This window comes from Cibotium barometz, chromosome 66, assembly GCF_041138505.1.
Source record: "Cibotium barometz isolate CiBa-2024 chromosome 66, ASM4113850v1, whole genome shotgun sequence".
Classification (NCBI taxonomy): Eukaryota; Viridiplantae; Streptophyta; class Polypodiopsida; order Cyatheales; family Cibotiaceae; genus Cibotium; species Cibotium barometz.
The window spans coordinates 15,103,107-15,125,882 of NC_141111.1; the positions used below are offsets into that span (position 1 = coordinate 15,103,107).

The 22,776-nt window shown below is 43.6% G+C and overlaps 1 protein-coding gene across 1 annotated transcript in view; it reads left to right on the top strand.

Annotated features, from left to right (window-relative positions):
- Positions 1-695: 695 nt before the first annotated feature.
- Positions 696-22,776, top strand: part of LOC147602798 (glucosidase 2 subunit beta-like) — a 28,081-nt gene continuing 6,000 nt past the window's right edge. Inside the window, exons 1-11 of the mRNA XM_086797755.1 lie at positions 696-991; positions 1,083-1,196; positions 1,736-1,831; positions 2,026-2,265; positions 2,751-2,929; positions 19,708-20,014; positions 20,166-20,273; positions 20,545-20,646; positions 20,821-20,878; positions 20,994-21,062; positions 21,184-21,271. Of these exons, the coding sequence (XP_086653881.1) occupies positions 877-991; positions 1,083-1,196; positions 1,736-1,831; positions 2,026-2,265; positions 2,751-2,929; positions 19,708-20,014; positions 20,166-20,273; positions 20,545-20,646; positions 20,821-20,878; positions 20,994-21,062; positions 21,184-21,271 (1,476 nt within the window). The 5' untranslated portion in view covers positions 696-876. The remainder of the gene's footprint in view (positions 992-1,082; positions 1,197-1,735; positions 1,832-2,025; positions 2,266-2,750; positions 2,930-19,707; positions 20,015-20,165; positions 20,274-20,544; positions 20,647-20,820; positions 20,879-20,993; positions 21,063-21,183; positions 21,272-22,776) is intronic.

Consider the following 22,776-nt stretch of genomic DNA (forward strand, 5'->3'; position numbering starts at 1 on the left):
TACCTAAGTGGTAACCTTAGTTTAAGTATTGATGTAGTCACAATTTAAGCACTATTTTACATTAACATACCCTTTCCCCCCATATTGTCAGTAGGTAGTGCTAATCTACATGACATCACTTGTGTCTTGTTCTTTATGTACAAAACCAAATTTAGGAAAGCATTAAAATTTGGGTGTAACCTCGTGACAATATTCTATTTCCCATCAATCGAAATACATTTTCTCATGAATCTTTTTGCAGAATTGTTGCAATATAACTTATTGACTTAAATCTACAAAGGAAAACCTATTTACCAATAAGAAAAAACTAGACCAATTTTTCATTGTAGCCAATTTGATCCCTCCCCAAAATTGAGGTGGAGTTTTACTTTTTTTTCGAGGTGGTCCATTTGCAATAAAGACTTATGAGGAACCCTAAAACTAGTCGCAATGTTCCCTTATGCGCAAATTGGCCCTAACCCTCTAAACCATGTGACATGATTTAGAGATGCTGAGGAGGATCTCTGTAGGATTTTAGGTCAAGAATTCACTCTCAACAAGTAGAGAGAAGAGAAGATCACACTAGTTATGTGTGAAATCATGCTAAGTGTATGAGTACTACCTAACCTATGGCAAGGTAATATAAAACAAGAAAGTGAGGTCAAAGGTCAAATGAAGCCATGGTTAAGTTCTTTAACTATGGTCAAAGTAAGTTCTTCCCAATAAAGGGAACTATGGTCAAAGTCTTTTTGTTACTGTGTGTGTGTGTGTGTATGTGAGTGCGTGTTTTCCCTCACCCCTCGTTGTGGCTTCAGAGGTGCTGCTGGCCTTCACATAGATTTGGGATTGCGTCCTACATTGCTTTGGGAGAGTTGGGCAGTCTCCGATCTCTGCATCATGGGCGGCCTCCTCCCTTTCCTCCTGCTGTTTTACACCTTGCTTGTAGTCGTGCTGCCGTCTCTCACTCCTGCAGCTCCAGCGCCCACTAACTTCAGAGGCATCTCCCCTCAAGGTAACCCCCCCCCCCCCCCCCCACACAAGAAAAACGTTCTCCTTAAACTCACGTTTATTTTCATGAATTCTGAGTTGTTTTTTCCATGCAGATGAAGTCTACTATAAGACAGGAACCATCTGGTGTAAAGATGGATCCAAGAGTTTTTCCTCTGAGCGGCTGAATGATGACTTCTGTGACTGTGCCGATGGGACTGATGAGCCTGGTAAGCCATACCTTTTTGGCCATTTTGTCAACTGATAACAAATCAAAGCATCTTGATGTCCATTTTCAATGATCATAACCTAACAAACCTGTGAACATTGGTAGGGAAAACGGTCTTACCATTTTCCTATTGAAATTAGACACACTGTTGAAAATCGTGCAAATCAACACATACATGCATTCTGAAGGTTACATGGCTGGGGAGCAAGGTTGAGTACCGTTTCAACACCATGCACATCCACACACATGTGAATAGCATTGTTGCACATCTGCACACATGCATATCGCATGGAGACACCACCTGCAGCACATTATTGCCTGCACTTCAACACCTTGCACTCTAGTATTGTATACTGAGATGCCATAACATTAATTTCGGTTCAAAACACACAGGTGAATCTCCTTTGGATGCAGCATCTTGTTGTCATTTGAAGCAGTGTGTTTGATCAAGATAAGTCGCATGTATGACATTAAACCAGTAAATGCTAACTCCTTAGTTCTGTCAAAATTTTTATTATTATTGGGGTGTTTTGTTGGCAGGGACATCTGCCTGTCCGAATGGAAAGTTCTACTGCAAGAACAAAGGGCACACATCTTTATGGATATTTTCCTCAAGAGTCAATGATGGCATTTGTGGTAAGGATTGATCGTTTGTGGATCAAGCAGAAGTTTTTGAAAACATGGTAGTTTCTTGGTGGTATCTAACAATGGTGTCATTCTAACATGTTAATCCGCTGCTGCTGGGCATGAACACACGCCTTACATCTGGATTTCCCTTATTTGCAATGAGTCATGACACTATTTGGTTCTTGCCAATCTGTCATATGCAGACTGCTGTGATGGAAGTGATGAATACGATGGGAAGGCAAAGTGCTCCAATACTTGCTCAGAGGCAGGCAAAGTTTTGAAGGAGAAGCTGGAAAGGAAAATATCAACTTTCAAAGGAGGCTTGGAAGTTAGAAAACGAGATGTTGAGCATGCCAAACAAATGATTCAAAATGAGAAAGTGGAGCTATCAACTTTGAAGCAGGAAGAGAAGAAGCTGAAAGATGTTGTCCACAAGCTTAAAGGTATGCCCTGAGACATCTCATGCTTATGAACATGAGGCATTAGTTGTCTTATAGGTGTGTTCCTGTCTGTAAGGCTGAAGCCTAAAAACATCCTGATACCGGCATGATGTGAGCATGGGCATTTGAGTGGCGATTTTGGCTGTGTGAGCAGCACCGTGATGGCAACCTTGGCACTGTGGATGACAGACGTAAAGATGGCGATGCTACTGGAGATGGCTTCGGTGGCAATGTTTTGGCCGGTCATTTTTTGCAAACCTAGGCCAAGGATGTGATTGCCTCATTGAATGTTTTATTGTATTTGACTTCATGTGCAAATATGTCTACACAAAGGTTGAAGTTTTCTTTAGCCTGATAGCATGCGAAGAGATGGATGTTGATTATTGAATGGTGGAAGGGCTATTTTAATTGTCCAAGCAGTGTGTCAGTGCTGGAATCGATTAGCAGATTGAAGAGCTGTTTATGGTGCTGCTGTGTCTATGTTGCAGCAAGGAAAGAAGCAATTGAGAAGGCAGAGATGCAGGAGAAGCTGGAGCGAGAGAAAGAGGAAAAGGCAAGAAAACAAGCAGAGACGCAAGAGGTTAAGGAGGAGACTACAGAAGAAGAGAAAGCACATTCTACAGGAGAAAAACAAGATTCGGAAGACCATGCTGGGATTGAAGAACAGGTGAGGTTCCAGATTTGGTGAAGAGGGTCAACATAGGCCACTTAAGAGATGAGCACTTCGATTAGTGGAACAATCTCACACTACAATAATGTTTATAAATTTTGTGTTTGCATGTGTATGTGTGTGTGTGTGTGTCCTTTTTAATCTTCTCAATGTGTATTAGGCCGCTCTTAAGGCAAGGATGCCCCTTGAGTGCATTTCTGTATGCTATTGCTACTCATACTCTGCTTGTTTATATGGATGTGCTCTCTATGAACAAGGTCATGACTCTTTCTTTTTCCACAAAACATGAGAGAGGATCTGCAATGTCTCATGCAAGCATTACATTTGTTTGGAGAAGCAGCGCAGCAGGGTGTCAGAATATGCAGCGGAGATGATGACCAAATCTGGGAACACGAGCAAAAACGCAGGCAGAAAAAACAGCACAAAAAGAGAGAGATGTAGGCGTGTAACTCTGCTACAAGAAGATCCCGAATATGATACAAAATAAGGCATGGGGGTGGGGGCCTATTTATATGCCCCCACAAGTGCAGTCGGCCTGCTGAAAAAGGGCTCCACGACTGCATATGCAGTCGGCCAGCAGCATGCACCCAGTCGGCCAGCTCTGAGGAGTCCACGACTGATCAAATACAGTCGGCCAGCTCCAATACACATATCAGATGTAGTCGGCCAGCATATAGATCCTCCTGCCAACTCAGGGATGCATCCCAAGCCACAGAAAAATGGGAAAAAATGGGGGAAAAATACGGAGAGTGGGGAAAAATGGGAAAACACCTCATAAGGGCGGGCACACCCACAACAAAGGCCCTGGTGTATAAAACTGGACAGGAGATGACTTCTAACACCCCCTCTCAGCTCCTGGCTGTGTGACCAACCACTGGGAGCTGGGGTGCCGCCTGAGCAAATCCTGAGAGCGACTTCGTGAAGAGGTCCACCATACTGTCCTCCGTCGAACAGAACTCCAGCAAGATGTCATCAGCAACAATCTGTTCACGAACAAAGTGCCTCTGGATGACCAAGGGTTCCTCCAGTGGAAGCCCAAACCTGCAATGTAACCTCCTCATGCTCCGTAAAACTGCTCCTGGGCCTGAAGTAGATCCCCTCGTGTCCGGATCTCCTCCCCAAACCGAGTCACTCCAACCGTGGAGTCGGACTCCATCCAACAATCCCCCTCCTGTGTACAAGAGTCCATGATCCTTCGCATGCCGCAGAAACCACAGGAAACGCAATCCTGCCTCACAAAGAGATATCTGCAACCAAGAGCTCAACTGCCTCATCAGGAAGCTCCCGTCCAATCCGGTGTCCATCAACCAGATCAATGAACCATACAGCTTCTAAGTCACAGAGACATCACACTGCTCACAAGGATCAACACCTGTTACGGTGCACAAGCAAGTCCTGGAAACCTTCTGAAGACCACGCAAGGCCTTCTGAAACCTGTCAACCACCCCCTCTGAATCCGGAACCACAAAGCCTGGAGAAACCACCTCCTTCTGCAAGTAAGCACCTGTCACCTACCTGGCTTTCCGAAAGGTCCCCGTGGAAAGAACATCCTCAACTACTGGAAGTTCTATGTCCCGAACACGACGAGACATCAGAGCATAAGTGACCTGTTCAGCTTCCTCTGACTCACGAACACAAGAACTACCAACCTCAGTACTGGAAAGTTCCTGCCAACTGCTGCCATCTACTGGTAAGCTATCCACCACCTGGTCTCGGAAAGCCTGTACCTGCAGCGTATCCACACCTGAGTAGCTATTACCACACTGCCACTCATCACAATCTTGAGGACTTGGGAGAGAGAGTGCTGAAAGCGTGTAGACTCCATTCTCCACTCCACCTTCCCAAACCACTTGGCCTGTTGCTTTGTCCCGGAGAGCAACAAAATGCTCATCAAACTCCACCCGTACGCCAGTCTTGCAAACCTGATGCACTGACAACAGATGAAAACCAAGTGCCGGAACATACAACACCTGGGAGGAATGCTTCCCCCCTCTGCCATCGGGAACTATCTCCATCCTGCCCTCACTGTGAACTGGGATAGTGGACGTATCCCCAGTAAGAATATGACCAGAAAGCCTGCAGAGATCCTGTAAACCGGAACGGGAAGGAGTCATGTGCCTGGAAGCACCACTATCGAGAATCCACTCCCTAGTATCCGTTGCGGAGAGTCCTCCAATCTCCTCCGTGCCTGAAGAAAATGAAGCATCGGTGTCCATCACCTCCAGGTGCACAAAAGCCGGAGTCTTCATGATTGCTGAGGAGTCTTCACCCTTCTCGGTCTTCCGCTTGGGACACTGCCTCCAGTAGTGGCCTTTCTCGCCACAATCGTTACAGGTCCTCTCTGCCTTCAGCTTCTCGCGGTCAGCGTCGGACTTCTTCTCAGAAGACTTCTCCGATGAAGCCTTCCCTTTGCCCGAGTTACGGCCTTTCGACCGTTGGCCAGTTAAGGCCTCCGAACCTCCACCCTGAGGAGGGTTCGTGAATCGTTCCTCCTGGTCCAGGACCATGGGCACAAGCTCCTCCCACGTGATGGTGCTGAGCCTGCCACTGGTAATCAAAGACGAGTAAAATGCTGAGTACGAAGAGGGCAAATGTGACAGCAACGTGATGGCCATGTCCTCTGACGATATCTCCTTCCCAGCTTGAAGAACTTCCTGCTGAAGAGCCTGCAGCTTGTTAATATGCTCCCGCATCGTCGACGACTTTGCAGGGCTCATAACCCGCATCTGTACTTCCAAGGAAATCCTCTTCATGGGCGATACCCTGTTGTACAGAGAAGCCAAATGCTGCCATATACCTCTGGCCAGCGTCATGTGCTTTACATGATTGATTACCTGTGGTGTGCAGTTGAGAAACGAACGGACCCTGGCGTTGACGCGATCCCACATCTGCGTCTGGGCCTCCCGGTCCTTTCGGGTTGACGGTAACTCCCCTTCCTCTACTTCCGGCCGTGGAACACCAACAACGACGAAATCGGCGAGATCGTAGGACTCCAGAACGGATTCCATCATCACCTTCCATATGCCGTAGTTGCTCCCGTCCAACTGACGGCCCACCGGGAACGTGGGGAGTTTCGGGATCTTCACATGTCTCTCGGCCATCTCAAACAGATCTGCCATAGCGGGGATGTACTCTGAAAAGGGTGGGTGGGTGGGAACAAAGAAGAACTGATACCTGCAAGTGGCTGTCCAGCAAATCAGCCCGCCTTCCTCTTGCTTCTCCTCTTCCCGAACAGTCCAAAACAGTCCACCAATCAGCCACAAAACAGCTCCCTCTAGCTCACACAAATCCCAAGACCTATCTAGAGCCTAGGCTCTGATACCATGTCAGAATATGCAGCGGAGATGATGACCAAATCTGGGAACACAAGAGCAAAAACGCAGGCAGAAAAAACAGCACAAAAAGAGAGAGATGTAGGCGTGTAACTCTGCTCTGATATACACAAGAAGATCCCGAATATGATACAAAATAAGGCATGGGGGTGGGGGCCTATTTATATGCCCCCACAAGTGCAGTCGGCCTGCTGAAAAAGGGCTCCACGACTGCATATGCAGTCGGCCAGCAGCATGCACCCAGTCGGCCAGCTCTGAGTAGTCCACGACTGATCAAATACAGTCGGCCAGCTCCAATACACATATCAGATGTAGTCGGCCAGCATATAGATCCTCCTGCCAACTCAGGGATGCATCCCAAGCCACAGAAAAATGGGAAAAAATGGGGGAAAAATACGGAGAGTGGGGAAAAATGGGAAAACACCTCATAAGGGCGGGCACACCCACAACAAAGGCCCTGGTGTATAAAACTGGACAGGAGATGACTTCTAACACAGGGCTATTTATCAACTTTCAGAACTCTACTTTGTTGCCTCTCAAACAAGCAGATTAGAATGCTCTCTTGTGGCCGGGAAATAAATGCCAACCTCATGAGATAGTGCGCCATTTGGGTTATCCATTGGGCTCGAATATTTCTTTTAAAGACGCCAGACATTGGGTTATGCAAAGACTTCATGCAAAGCTGGATTACTGGCATTTATCTACATGGCCTTTGCATGTTCGCCTTAGAACCATGCAATCAATTCTTATGGCATACATAAAATTTTTCCTGCCACTCTTGGTGTAGACAAAAAACAGCTTAATTCTTTTATGTCCCAATTGATGGAAGTCTTTTGGAAGACTTCTAACCAGAAAAAAGATCTGCGTGTGTTGAAATCTGATCGTATCTGCTTCCCCAAAATGCATGGTGGGCTGAATATTATCAATATTCATTATCATGTGTTGGCTAGAAAAGGCACTATGCTTTCCACATACTTTGCATAGAGTAAACATGTAACATGCAAAAGTCCGGTGGAAGAATCGGTAACTTCAATGTTCAGAAATCAACAATCGTTCGCGACGAAGATAACGCACAACATAGAGAGGGATGTGCAGAAATAGAGAAAGAGAGAGAGGGAGAAGAGGACACAATATTGGGTCCCGAATACCCTCTGTAGGACCCCCACCATGAATGGTGTATTTGCTTTATTAGAATGATGCAAATTTTGCAAATCTGTAGATCCAAAGATTTGCTCTTGACTTGCACTTTTCACCTTGGTTGTCTTGGCGCTTGGATTGCAGCAACCCTTTGTGAAACATTGTGCTGGAAATTCAAGGCAAAGATTTGGATAGTATGAAGGTATAGGTTGTGGGTTTGGTAGAATTCGAGACTCCATACAATTTGGCCCTCTCTTAAGAACCGGGTCATTATACAGTTCAAGATGTTTGGTTGTTCTACAAGAATGGGCTTTGTGTGCTAAGGGAGAAAAGACAAGCACTTCTTCATGATGCCCATGATTCTCTTGTTGGGAGTCATTGTGGTATCAATAGTACCTTGGAGAAGTTGGAGCGGTTATTCTACTGGCTAACGATGAGAAGGGATGCCTACTAGTATGTCCAGGCATGCTAGATTTGCCAAAAAGTGAAGGTTCCATACTCAAAGTAGGACGGGTTGCTACAACCTTCGCTTGTTTTCAAGGGGCCTTTTCAAGATATTATATGGACGTTGTAGGCCCTCTTTTAGCAGCTATCGGAAGCAAAAGTATAGTGTTTGACTATTGTTGTTACCGGTTCAATAAGTTTGGCATGCTCATTTTGGGCAAGCAGACGGCCATAACAGAAGATATTGCTCACTTGTTTATTTGACATTGGTACCCCATTTGTGGTTTACAATGGACAATTACCTTAGACAGGGATCCCAAGTTTACTTCCCATTTTTGGAGAGCATTGTTTGATAACTTTGAGACTAAGTTGCAGTTGTCTAGTGCATTTCATCCACATTCAGATGGTCAGCTAGAAATATGCAACTAGTTGGCCTTTGATGTCCTCAAATCTTATTGCCATGATAAGCAATCATAATGGTAACAATATCTTCCTTTGGTGTAGGCTATCCTCAATGACACTCATGCATCTAGTATTGGTAGGACTCCATATGAGGCAGCATTTGGTCTCTGTTTCTCTGTCTTCTTATGAGGATGGTGTCGCCATCATTGGAGGCCAACAAGACCACACAAACATTCTTAGATATTATTGAGTCCATGAAGGAGTGCCTAACCAAAGCACAAGAAGCAAACATTCTCAGATATTATTGAGTCCATGAAGGAGTGCCTAACCAAAGCACAAGAAGCATACACTAGGCAAGCCAACTACAAGGAGGGGATTGGATATTTCTCTGAATCATGAAGCAACTTAAAGCAAATGGGCAAGAATTGTTCCAAACTCTCTTTCCGAAGCTTTAGCCCGTTTCCTATTGTAAAGAAGCTTAGTGAGGTCTCCATGAAGTAGAAGTTGCGAGATAGTTGGACTATGCATGATGTCTTCAACATCTCATGGTTAAAGCCATATATTGGACCATCCTTAGAAGAGGTTCCGAATGAGCAGCAACATGAAGTGGGAAATTATCGAGGTTGAGCATATTCTCCTCCACAAGTGGAAGCATGGTTCTGGTCGAAGACAGATAATTCTACACCAAATTTAGAGACCGAGGCACTCATGAAGCCGTTTGGCTCGACGAGGAATTCTTCCAAGAGTACCACAGCTATTGGTGGACTACATGGAGGCCATGCAACTACCACCAAGCTAAGCAAGAGTGTCACGTGCACACCATTCAGGTGTACAGTGACATGGCATTGTTTTATGGCATGGCATTATCAGGCATTTAATAAGCATATATGGGGGTGTTTCATCACCAACATCAGCACCTTAGACTTCATAAGCATGTAAGGTATTCATTATGGGCAGCCAACAGCATATGGTGACCAGCCGACAGCACATGGTAGTCATGATGGGCAGCCGACAAGCATTTAAGGCATTTATGCAGTCGTGAGCATCTGAGTACTGGCCGACTGTAGCCAATCTGGCCGACCTGCTTCAGTACCCGCCTATATAGAGCAACGCATCATTTCAGCATAGGGTATCTGGATATCTTCAGCGTTTGAGTGGATCTAGGGGCATCTGACATCAGCGTTTCAGCCCTCCACTGCATACAGTCCAGCATCGCATCCAGTAGAGCATTCAGCCAAGTGTCCCTCAGCGTTTTTCTACTCCAGAAGGGCTGAGAACAGCAGCGCATCCATCATCATCAGCATTCAGTCCATCAACGCATCCATCTCCTCAGCGTTTCCTTCACAGGTAACAGGAGAACATTTGTGTTTTCAGCATCACATCAGCATTGCTTCAGTCCCAAAGCCATCCCTTCAGCGTTTCCTTCCCAGGAGACAAGGGAAAGACAGTGGGACAGCAGTATATTCAGCATATAGGCAGCATATTCAGCAGTATAGATCCATTTGGATCTCATTGTAACCGCATTCATCATCTAATATAGCTGCATTGCATTGACACATATTTGTCTATCTCTTAAACATCATTAAGTGCAGTTTAGTTAGACTAAGGTTGTGATTACTACGGTCCAAGACTCACATGTCACATTGATATTAGAGCGTTACAGGGTAACCAGCCTTAGAGCATGTTCATTCCATCAGTCATTCAGTCAGACATCATGTTAATCGCTTCCGCACAGTTAAACCCAGTTCTCAAAATCTTGCAGGCCACCCTTAGGGATTTTCCCTTAGGTATGCATCAGTAACCCATCCATCTGCATTCCTACACAGCATATAGGGTTGCACATGGCTTGCATAGTAGTCATCTTAGCAGTCAGACTTGCATTTGCAAGGCATAACATGTTGCCCATGAACTCTCTGGGAAAGAATGACATCCATCATCAAAGGAGGACATAAGTTTTGGGCTTCAACTGGCAGCAGCAGCAGGGGGTTTCTCTTCCACAGAAGACGGAAGTTTGCTCCAACATCGCCTCAGGAGGTTCAGAGCTTCAGGAACGACGGAGATGGTAGGTGAAAGGTTTCCAGAGGCAGGTCAGGGGTGACTCAGGTATTTCCAGGCAGTTTTAGCAGCATTTGCCGTTCAGTTCCTGCACTACATGGAGTCTTGGCTCAAAGGATTTCACTCTTGCAGACGACCTCAGTCCCGGCAGCAGAAGACAAAAGGGGGCAGTGGTTCGGAGGAGAAGGATCACCAGAGGAGTCAAAGGTTGCCAGGTATACCACCCAGCAACAGTTTAGCAGCGGGGAATGTCACGTGCACACCATTCAGGTGTACAGTGACATGGCATTGTTTTATGGCATGGCATCATCAGGCATTTAATCAGCATATATGGGGGTGTTTCATCACCAACATCAGCACCTTAGACTTCATAAGCATGTAAGGTATTCATTATGGGCAGCCAACAGCATATGGTGACCAGCCGACAGCACATGGTAGTCATGATGGGCAGCCGACAAGCATTTAAGGCATTTATGCAGTCGTGAGCATCTGAGTACTGGCCGACTGTAGCCAATCTGGCCGACCTGCTTCAGTACCCGCCTATATAGAGCAACGCATCATTTCAGCATAGGGTATCTGGATATCTTCAGCGTTTGAGTGGATCTAGGGGCATCTGACATCAGCGTTTCAGCCCTCCACTGCATACAGTCCAGCATCGCATCCAGTAGAGCATTCAGCCAAGTGTCCCTCAGCGTTTCTACTCCAGAAGGGCTGAGAACAGCAGCGCATCCATCATCATCAGCATTCAGTCCATCAACGCATCCAGTTCAGCAAACGCATCCATCTCCTCAGCGTTTCCTTCACAGGTAACAGGAGAACATCTGCGTTTTCAGCATCACATCAGCATTGCTTCAGTCCCAAAGCCATCCCTTCAGCGTTTCCTTCCCAGGAGACAAGGGAAAGACAGTGGGACAGCAGTATATTCAGCATATAGGCAGCATATTCAGCAGTATAGATCCATTTGGATCTCATTGTAACCGCATTCATCATCTAATATAGCTGCATTGCATTGACACATATTTGTCTATCTCTTAAACATCATTAAGTGCAGTTTAGTTAGACTAAGGTTGTGATTACTACGGTCCAAGACTCTCACATGTCACAAAGAGGGAATGTGCACCCATGCACTGAGGTGCAATGTGACACACTGGCTCATCATTAGTGCCATACTTGCACAGAATTAGTAATATTTTGTTGTACTCCGTGGCCCCATTGTGAGTCCTAGTCCAGGGACATGTCAGGCACAAGCTACGTAAGTCTTTCCAAGCCTTAGGTGTCAGAGTCTTTCACTTAGCCCACTTGGAGAACAATCAATGCATATAGGTTACCGTAGCATAGCAGGCATTTAGGAGCATGTAGAAGATGTTAAAGCAAAGGGATTAAAGGCTCTAGGCCAGCCCTTGGGCCAGCTTATGAGCCTTGCTTGTGGGCCACCATGGGCTAGCAAGTACTTAATCTCAGTCGGCAGTTCCATGTAGCATGTTTGCAGCAAGTCGGCCAGGTTTTGCAGTATTGGCCAGCAGCATGAGCAGCACCACACGTGTGAAACGATAACATAATATGCAGCATTTAATGCTTATTATCTGCAGTCGTAAGCATAATCTTCTGGCCGATGGCAGCACAAATAACCGACCAGCATCCTATGTTCATATATAAGCTGCCCTCAGCCCCTTGCATAAATGATCTCATTCTTCATAGAATTCAGTAGTAGAACATTGCAGAAAGTATGTGGGGCACAAGACTTTGGTCTTTGTGCATACATCAATTCAGCCAAACACTGTTTGTGCTACAGTCCTCGAAGCCATCTTCACCATCCAGCCTTCAGTATTGCATTTCCCTCAGCAGATTTGGGTGTGCATAAGGCTCTCCGAAGTGGCGTCACCGTTGTCTTCAACGTGTTTGATGGTTAAGTAGACGTTTGGCAATCCTCCGTCGAGCATCTTCAGTAAGTTTTCTGCATTGTAAAAGAAGTTCTCCAAAGCAATAAAGCAAATACTCTTGCTTGGTGGAGGGGCCCTTAAGTGGGTAGATTGGGACCCAATCTGGTTCTCTACATTCTCTCTCTCTTCAGCTCTATCTCATGTGAATAAAGATTAAAGTGGATTGCTTGATGCTCACTAACATAAAGGTATAAAGAAGCTCTTGTTGTGCGTTACATGATCATACCGGTTGCATGTTACAATGTCCACTAATTCAAGATTAATTGAATAAATTTGAATCCGAAACGTAAAACAAAGTGGAGAAGAAAATTGAGACAATTTCGACTAACCCTTCTTGGAATTGCTTTCTCAAGCCATAGCCTTGTACTTGCGAACAGAATCGAACCAAAAAAAATAAAGCAAGAAACAACTAAAAAACACACCACAAACAACACCAATATTGTCACGTGCACGTGTAACTAATAGGGGACTCGGAGCAATAGACCAACACTTCAAATACCAGACACAGCATGAAAACACAGCGGAAGAGCCATAAACAATATAATAACACCACACTGAGCCGGAACGGTCGGCCCCCCCTAGGACCTTCTTTATTGAGAGAAGCTTTTACAATAAACCAAGGTGCGGGTGCATACAACACCGGATATTCCACAAAGCTTCAACAAATCTTTTGCCCACCTATAGATTGTAGTTGGATCCTAAAAGATTCAGTGGGAGTGATTCCCGTTCTTAAATTCTTAAACTCTTCTCGTAGTCTCATTGAGAAGTCTTCTCCTTTGTGTCTTCAAACTTTTGATTTCACTACTCTTTATACTAAATTGGACTTACACGACTTGCATGGTAAAATTAAATCTCTGATTTGTCAAGTCTTTTATTACAAACTAGAGCACAATAGATACAAACCTTTGTTGATAGAAAAATCAGCTCTTCATTTTGATTTTTGTTGGTTGAAAAACAAAAACCAAGACATAGCCAAGAATAAAAAAGATACACTAAGATTGTAGACCAAGACGATATTGTCTTGGTTAGATTGTCTCCTAGATAGCCTCTATATAACCTTAGGCAATTCCTTGTTTAAACAAATCATTGGTATTCCTATGGGTACTAACTATGGTGTTTTTCTTGCCAACCTTATCTTTTTACATATAAACTTGAATTTATGGAACGCCTAGTTTCCGTTGATATGTGTCCTGTCTTTCTCCACAATCTTTGTCAAGTGAGACATTTTGTTGATGATCTTTTTGTTCCCAATATTCTTGATTTCCAAAACTTTATGTATTTAAACCTACCTCTCTAGGTGGAGGAATTTATCCCAAAGAGTTTTGTGAACTGAACTGCATTGCAACTAATGATCATTGTTCTTTTTTGGATCTTAAGATTTCTCAATCTTGTGTTGGTTTAGATGTAGATCTATATGATAAACGTTTACAATCCGAGTATTCCAACTTAAATATCATAAGAATGTCTCACTTCTAACATTTCTAAAATAACTAGATATGGTATTGTCTCTTCTTACTTATTCAGATTCTCTCGTATTTGTTCAAACAAGTTTGCTTTTATTACTCAAGTTTGCTAACTCATCAATTTGCTTGTGTAAAAGGATTATTGCTTTAAAAAGGTTTTAAGCAAAGTTTGTTGCTTTTTGAATCGAAGCAGATATATCTTTGAGATTTCTGCTTTTGGAATGTTTAAGATTATAAGTAATAAGTTTCACAAAAATGGGGGAGCTTAAAAGCCCATTTTTTGTATAGATCATTTTAGCTCTTAGTTGTTAATAGGGAAATGATTTGTTTTTGCTAGTCTAGTTGTAAGTGTTAGTCTTCATCATGACTGAGTTTGCCCTTCATCTCCGGAGAAGTGATAGAAACTTAGCTCGTTGGTCTCTGTATAAAAATTGTGTCCTCTTGGTTGGGACAAATTTTTATATGTAAACCTGCACCTACTCTGGGACGCTGATGACGTGAGTAGGGATGTCGTAGCACCTAGTCCATGCATGCTATGCATGATGAAGTTGATGATCTTATATGTCATGATTGGACAATCTTTGAGGTAAAGTTCACACTTTTTGTATTCTTGTCTTTACTTGTTTTGTTTCAGTGAGTTAGTCATTTAAAGTTTGTTTTTGCTAATTAGTTCTTAAAAATTTATTTAGCTTGTTTGTTAGAAATTCTTTTGTTGTGGTTTAATAAAGAATTTGTTTGTGTGTATGTGGGCGTGTGTGATTTAGTTATGTATTTGTCTATTTTTGCAAGTTATTATTACTATTATTATTATTATTATTTTTCTCGGGTGTCTCTATGAAGCCTTTAAAATTTTTTTTTAAAATTTTTTTTAAAGATTTTGTTTGTTTTTAGTGATTCTCTTCTTTCTTTTAAAATTATGTAAGTTCAGATTCATATGGCCTTATGACGGTATATATATAATCCCTTACTAATCATCAATTAAAGTAAGCATGTAGATCATCTTCATCATCATCAACTGCAGCCCATCATTAGCATCATTTATAGCACTAGAAGAGGTAGGGTACCAATCGGCAACCATATAGGCCCTTGGGCAGCAGTCAGCCTTGGGGACCGTCGCAGCAGGTGGTAGCAGTTGGTTGAAGGCTAGCATTGTTTTGGGCAACATCAAGTTAAAGCGCAACATTTAAGGCAAATTATCACGAATATTTGTCTAGAGCAACTGGCTGACAGCACTTCAGCTGGCCGGTTGCATCCCTCAACATATATATAAGCATTGGTCATTCATAAGTCATTCCATCAAGTTCATAATTCAATTCATTCATCTAGCTTCAGTAGAAGCATGTAGAAAGGGGCTAGAAGGTCAACCTCTTGGGGCAAGGCCCACACATGTGCAAGCATTCATCAACGTTTTTGTACCATATAAAATAAAGAAAAACCCTAACACCAATCTCTCTCTTCTTGTCTCTCCTTTGTCTTAATCATCTTAATTTAGCATCAATGTTCTTAATCAGGCGTAGGGCTGTGGATTAGTAGAGCAAGGCTTCCGTGCATGCAACATTGGTATCAGAGCATTTAGGCTCAACCCACTAGGCATTGTTCCAAGGAAGGTGCACCGTTCGAGCAAGAATGCAGATGGAGTGGTCTAGTAGGCAAAGTCAGAGGAAGCATTCCCTAAGGGTATGTATGCATAATTAGTACATCATTTACCTGGGACCCTAACAATAAGCGGCAGCATTTGGTTGAAGGCCAGCATCATTTTGGGCAGCATCAAGTTAAAGCACACCATTTAAGGCAGATTATCATGAATATTTGTCCAGAGCAACTGGCCGACAGCACTTCAGCTGGCCAACTGCATCCCTCAACATATATATAAGCGTCAATCATTCATAAGTCATTCCATCAAGTTCATAATTCAGTTCATTCATCTAGCATCAGTTGAAGCATGTAGAAAGGGGCGAGAAGGTCAACTTCTTGGGGTTGACCAAGGCCCACACATGTACAAGCATTCATTAACCTTTTTGTACCATATAAAATAAAAAAAAACGTTGATACCAATCTCTCTCTTCTTCTCTCTCCATCATCTTAATTTAGCATCAATGTTCTTAATCAGACTAGGGTTGTGGATTAGTACAACAAGGCTTCCGTGCATGCAACATTGGTATCAGAGCATTCAGGCTCAATCCACTAAGCATTGTCCCAAGGAAGGTGCATCGTTCCAGGAAGAATGCAATAGGGTAGCGGATGGAGTGATCTACTCTAGGCGAAGCTAGAGGAAGCATTCCCTGAGGGTATGTACACATAACTGGTACATCATTAATTCCATCAAGTTCATAATTCAGTTCATTCATCTAGCATCAGTTGAAGCATGTAGAAAGGGGCCAGAAGGTCAACTTCTTGGGGTCGACCAAGGTCCACACATGTACAAGCATTCATCAACCTTTTTGTACCATATAAAATAAAGAAAAACCCTGATACCAATCTCTCTCTTCTTCTCTCTCCATCATCTTAATTCAGCATCAATGTTCTTAATCAAGCTAGGGCTGTGGATTAGTACAACAAGGCTTCCGTGCATGCAACATTGGTATTAGAGCATTCAGGCTCAATCCACTAAGCAGTCCCAAGGAAGGTGCACCGTTCTAGCAAGAATGCAATAGGGTAGCGGATGGAGTGATCTATAGTAGGCGAAGCTAGAGGAAGCATTCCCCGAGGGTATGCACACATAACTGGTACATCATTAAGCTCTCAGATCAGTTCCAAAGGCCTAGCAATAGGCATGATCAGTTCCGACAGGTGACTTGACGCTGTGTTAAGGTTAAGGGAAAGCAAGCATGGGGACATGAGTTGAACAGGTGCTCAGTTCTTTAGCAAGACTTGGAAGGGGAGATCAGGAGTGAAGGTGTTCAGACAAAAATATTAGTCAGTTAAAGTCAAAGTCAGTAGAAGTCCAAGGAGGAAGGATGACAGTGTCCACCCTGTCATCAAGTTTAGCAGAAGGGAATGTCACATGCACGCCCGTGCCATGGCTTAATCTTCAGCATGAATAGCATAATCCTTGACTAATCATCAGTTAAAGTTAGCATTTAGATCATCTTCGTCATCATCATCATCATCAATAGCAGCAGCTCATCATTGGCATCATTTACAATACTAGAGGAGTTAGGGTACCAGTCAGTAGTAGCCGTACAAGCCCTTGGGCAGCAGTCAGCAGCCAACCCTCGGGCCCTAGTAGTAGGTGGCATCATTTGGTTGAAGGTCAACATCGTTTTGGGCAGCATCAAGTTAAAGCGCAGCATTTAAGGCAGATTATCATGAATATTTGTCCATAGTAGTTGGCTGACTGTATCCCTTAACATATATATAAGCATCAGTCATTCATAAGTCATTCCATTCTTCTAGCATCAGTAGAAGTATGTAGAAAGGGGCCGGAAGGTCAACCCCTTCTTGGGGCTGACCAAGGCCCACACATGTACAAGCATTCATCAACCTTTTTGTACCATATAAAATAAAGAAAAACCTTGACACCAATCTCTCTCTTCTTCTCTCTCCTTTGTCTTAATCATCTTAATTCAGCATCAATGTTCTTAATCAAGCTTAGGGCTATGGATCAGTACAACAAGGCTTCCGTGCATGCAACAAAATATCGTGTGTTTTTCTTTGTGTGAATATGCATGGGAATGGGAGACTGCATTAGAATTGAAATGAGAAATACAACAAAATGAAGTTAATCAAGTTCTCCGCAATTACCTTACCAATGATGTTTACTTGTTACACAAGGTCGTGGGGAACTTACCACGATGCCAAGCTCAAGAGCTTTATTGTTGAGAATGGTGAGAGATTGGCCGTTGCACCTCTCCTGCATTTGTCATTACACCATGTAGTTCTTCCTCCACTCGGTGGTGCACAAGGCCTGGAGTGGATACTCCCGCAATGCAATGCCTACACTCAAGAGGAGAGAAGACAAGAAGGAGAAGAAGAAGAAAGCGAGCCGGAAATGGCAATGCATGTCCCAAACCCTAATCAATAGCCATTCCAGTCAATCTAGATTAGAGTTGCAAGAAAGTAGAGAGAGCAGTAGCTCTATTGCATGAATGGAAGAAGAAGATTTATATCATGGGAGATCGTCGCTTGAGAGTCAGTGACCGGCACTAGCTACAAGGCTTTTACACGTATTTGGCCTCATATGCTTGGTTCCGCATGATACAACCTTGAAGTACATGATGATGTGGGAGTTTCTCAAGAGTGCTTACAACATAGGAAAGATGCGATTACAGTATATGGAAGACGCTCTTTAACATATCAGTGAGGACACATGTTGATGAAGAATCCATGTTAAGGAGAGTCGGCCCAACTCTTGCACACGTCTTGTGGCTTCTAGTCTAGGTTGTGTTGCAGAACCTATTTTCTACCTATTAGATGTTGCCTAATTTCATCTCTGTGATCGACTAGAGCTTTTAAATACCTTCTCTTCTACCCCATAGACCGATAATATCACCGCTCGATGAGATCTCTCAATAATCCTTATTTCGGCTATCCCATTATGAGGCTCATCTGGACAGAGAGCATGTGTCTTGTGGTCTCATGTCAAACATTATTTAATGTTATCCTCAAGTGGACAGATTGGGAGGTATGACTGTGTCATGGTGACCAACCAGGCAAGACTAGTCTGCACGTTTGTATTCAAATTTGGCAATTACAATAGGAATGTTACTTTACTTTAACTTACACAAATGTACGTTAAAGTAACAATGAGAGCTGCAAAATTAGTGTGCAGCTGTCACGGATAAATGATCATCATATTTTCATTCAAACACCAAGGTGAGGAGGCATAAAGATACTTCTGAAAGAGGTGTGCAGCATCCTTGTCATCGATTTGTCTACAACCCCTCCCTTTCATGGTTTAATTGCCATTGCATGGAAATGTCTTGTAATGACGTATCATCTGTCTTGGTTTAGCCTAAATTGAGAAATAATGTGTCGGAGTGAGGTACTTAGATTTTAATCAAGGAAGATTGTAATAGATGTGTTTGTACTGATGAGATATTACTGTAGTTGCCAAGCTCAAGAAGAGGGGGGTCTGAGCCAGGGCATGCAAAATGACTGAAATCCCTGTTCTAGAGAGGGTAATGCTCATCATACTTAGACCGCTTGTACCACAGGATGCAGTGTCCACGCATAGGAGTTTAAAGGAATGATTGTTTCCAATCGTTGTAAGAGACACCATTAGAGTTTATAATCAATTGAGCGGTCTTTGGACCTTAAGTATGGTTTGTGCGGTGACAAGATGAATGTGACTGACCATTGAGAAGGAAGCTAAGGCTTTTGGTTTATACAAACATCCAGGACACACACAAAGTGAATCTACCCCTACGGGACATCCCAAGTATCGGCTATTTCTCTTTCTGAAATTCAAGTTTAGCTTACATGCTCCCTAAGCTGCAGCTGACCTACAAACTGAAAACTTGCTTCTTGCTCTCAGCACACAAATTGCTAGTGCTTGAGCTTTGAGGTGGCCAATGTGAAGAGGGGATTCACAAGACAAACTAATAGGTAAACTCAAGGGGGTTTATGTCTTAGGAAGGAATGGGCCACATGGAAGCCCAATTGTGGAATTTCCGAGGAAAGATACGTACAGGCTGGGAGGAGACTGGAGGCAAGGCTGGGAGGTGAATTGAAGGAAGAATCCCTCTTAACTATTTCTTGACATGGAGGCAAGGCTGGGAGGTGAATTGAAGGAAGAATCCCTCTTAACTATTTCTTGACATGTTTTTGTGTGTTCAATAAAAGCAACAATGGTTTGCATATCTGTGTTTTGGGCTGAAGTATTTTTAAGGGGGCGTACTATGAATGCTTGACTATGTATATGAATTCTGTCCTCTCTCTCTCTCTCTCTCTCTCTCTCTCTCTCTCTCTCCCCCTTTTTTTTGATGTGCTATTGGATTGTCGACAAAATTTTCCATGACAGCCATGTGTATTTTTAGTGACATCTTTAACATGATGAACAGAAAGAGATATGTGATGATGACAAAGAAAGTGCTTCATCAGAAGAAAAAACTAGTGAGGGATTGTCAAAGGAGGAGTTAGGACGTCTTGTAGCATCTCGCTGGACAGGAGAGAATCCAAACCTTGAAAACGAAGAGGCAGGGGAAGTGGAGGATGATCGTGATGCGGATTCAGAAGAAAAGTTCCACGATGGTGATATAGACCATGAACAAGAAGACGAGGTACCCACAGAGGATGAGGATGATGAAGAGTATGAGAACGATGATGTAGATGAACAGAATGAGGCAACGGAGGCATTTGGCTCCACAGGTATAAACAGCTTGGTGCACCTGCATGTATTACCAACAGTCAAAGTGAAGTTTGTTACTGCAAAGCAAAGTGAAGTTTGTTACGTTGGAAGCCGTGTCAATCACGCTTGCTTTTGTTTTGGATGCCTATGCCATGTATGATTTGTATCTAGGTGATGAGGCTTCTCATGAAGCTACCTGGTTATGGACTAAGTTGAAGGGTGGGTTCAAGGCCCTCTCAAGCTTTTACAGTCTCTCTAGATTGCCAGTGGACAAATCAGGCAAGTTTGAGCTCACCTTGTCTCTGAAGTGGGTAATGGACTTTTCTTTGCTTTGTGTTAGTTTGTTGAAAAGTGCAATTATTCTCTCATTGTGTAAGAATATATTCCAGTCTTATGGAGGTATATTATGTTCCTCTTTGTGTTAGTTTGTTGAAAAGTGCAATTATCCTCTCAATGTGTTAGCTTGGATATATTCCAATCTTATGGAGGTATAAAATGTTCCAAGAATTTTTATTTGAATTCAATAGTTTTTTATGGTGTAATTTCACAGAAGCCGATCGTGTACGCAAAGAGTATCGGGATTCGACCTCGAAATTGAGCAATATTCAGTCCAAAATCTCTGATCTTGAAAAAAAGCTGGAGCAGGATTTCGGTATCTCAAATCACCCGTACGAATAGCGAGCGTGCATGCGTGCGTGCGTGTGTGTGTGTAACATTTGAAGTAAAAATAGTGCCCTTACATGGGGTTAGCCAAAAGCTTGACTGCAGTTGAGTTGACAGAGTAGCAGTGGAAATCATTACTTGTTGTTGTCTTTTGGTGATCCAGGAAAGGATGGAGAGTTTTATAGCCTCTATGGTCAATGCTTTGAGCTACGACTGAAGAAGTAAGTTTTAGAACTGAAAAATAGAACAAAAAATGGTGTTATGATTGTTCTGTACATATGTATGTGAGATTTTGTGCAGATACATTTTCTGAACATATGTCATTTGACTTGTTAGATACACGTACAAGGTCTGTCCATATAGACATGGGGTGCAGGTGGAAGGGCACTCAACTACTACATTGGGGTCAGTTGAAATGTTCCTATTGAACCTTCAAAAGCCTTGTGTTTGTCTCTTCCAGGACACTTTTTTTAAATTATGTTTATCATTTTTTGCATAAAGTCTAACAAGCAGCATGAATATGCAGGAACTGGGATGGCTTTAAAGATGACTACAAAAGCATGCAATTTGTGCGGGGTGACAAGTGCTGGAATGGTCCAGATCGGAGCTTGAAGGTACCTATACCCAATCATTGAGTGTAATGACAACTTATGTCATATCATCAGCCTTTGGCAGTGACTAAGCGTTCTGTGATGGGTGGCTCTTCTTCTGGCTGGATTCGCCTTGTAAAACGCTCAGGAGAAGTCCAACGCTGTGATGATTATGATAATTTTGCATCCTTATTGCAGGTCGGTCTGCTGATTTGATGTTGGTCAGATCAGAGAACTTCCCACGACTTGGTCCATTGGCGGAACATGGCATCAAGTGGGAGCTGGCCAATACAGGTTCGCCTTCGGAGAATGGAGTGGTTGAGCGAAAGAACTGGATTGTGGTGGAGATGGCGAGGACGATGTTGGAGCATTGTGATCTTCCTCGTCCACTTTGGGGAGAGGTTGTGGCTACGGCTGTCCATATCCTCAACCGATCTCTGATGACTTGAGTACCAAAGATAACTCCATTTGAGGCTTATTTTGGCAGAAAACTAGATGTCTCCCATTTCCGTGTGTTTGGGAGTGATGCCCATGGTCACATTCCAAAGAAGCAGAGGGGGAAGCTTGACTCAAAGTCCCAGAAGGTTGTATTTGTGGGATATAACTCTCTTTCCAAAGGCTACAGGTTGTATGACCCGGAGCGGAATGAGGTTGTTGTGAGTAGAGATGTTGTCTTTGATGAGCATGTTCCAGCTTCCACTGATGATGAGCTGCCACTTCTTGGAGACCGTGATGAATTTGAGGATGATTCCCAGTCTATTGTTCCAGCTAGACAGCCTCAGTTAGTTGTAGAGGTTGAGCCTGAGGCTGGAGATGAGCCCCAGTAGCAGCAGAAGGCTCCGTGTTCTGTTCGAGTATCAAGATGATTGTTAGACACCCTTCGGGAGTCCGGTGTTACGGAGCTTCCCTCCGAGTGGACCACAGAGGACGGACCTCTAAGATCGCACAGAGTTCATGACAAAAACCATTCAGTGGAGCTCTTACATGTAAACTATGCTTTGATGTCTCATATCATGCGGGACAAAGAGCCCACCTCTGTGAAAGAAGCTCTTTCTCAGGAGACTTGGAGAAAAGCCGTGCAATTGGAACTGGATGCCATAGAGAAGAATAAAACTTAGGAGTTGGTTCCGAGGCCGTCAAAATAGTCAGTTATTGGTGTCAAGTGGGTCTTTAAGACCAAGTATACGTCTGATGGGTCGATGGACAAGCACAAAGCCAGCCTTGTGGCTAAGGGTTATGCTCAGTGGCCTGGCATCGACTATGAGGATACCTTTGCACCGACTATGAGGATGACCACGATTCGGACTGTTCTTGCCCTTGCCTCTTCTCAGTGGTGGCCCGTATATCAAATGGATGTAAAATCCACGTTCCGTAATGGTGACTTGCAGGAGGAGGTGTATGTTGAGCAGCCTCCAAGCTTTGAGGTTCCAAGATCAAAGGGGATACAGGTTGCAGAAGGCCTTGTATGGTCTTAAGCAGGCTCCCGGGGCTTGGAATCAGAAGATTAATAACTTCTTTCTACGGATAGG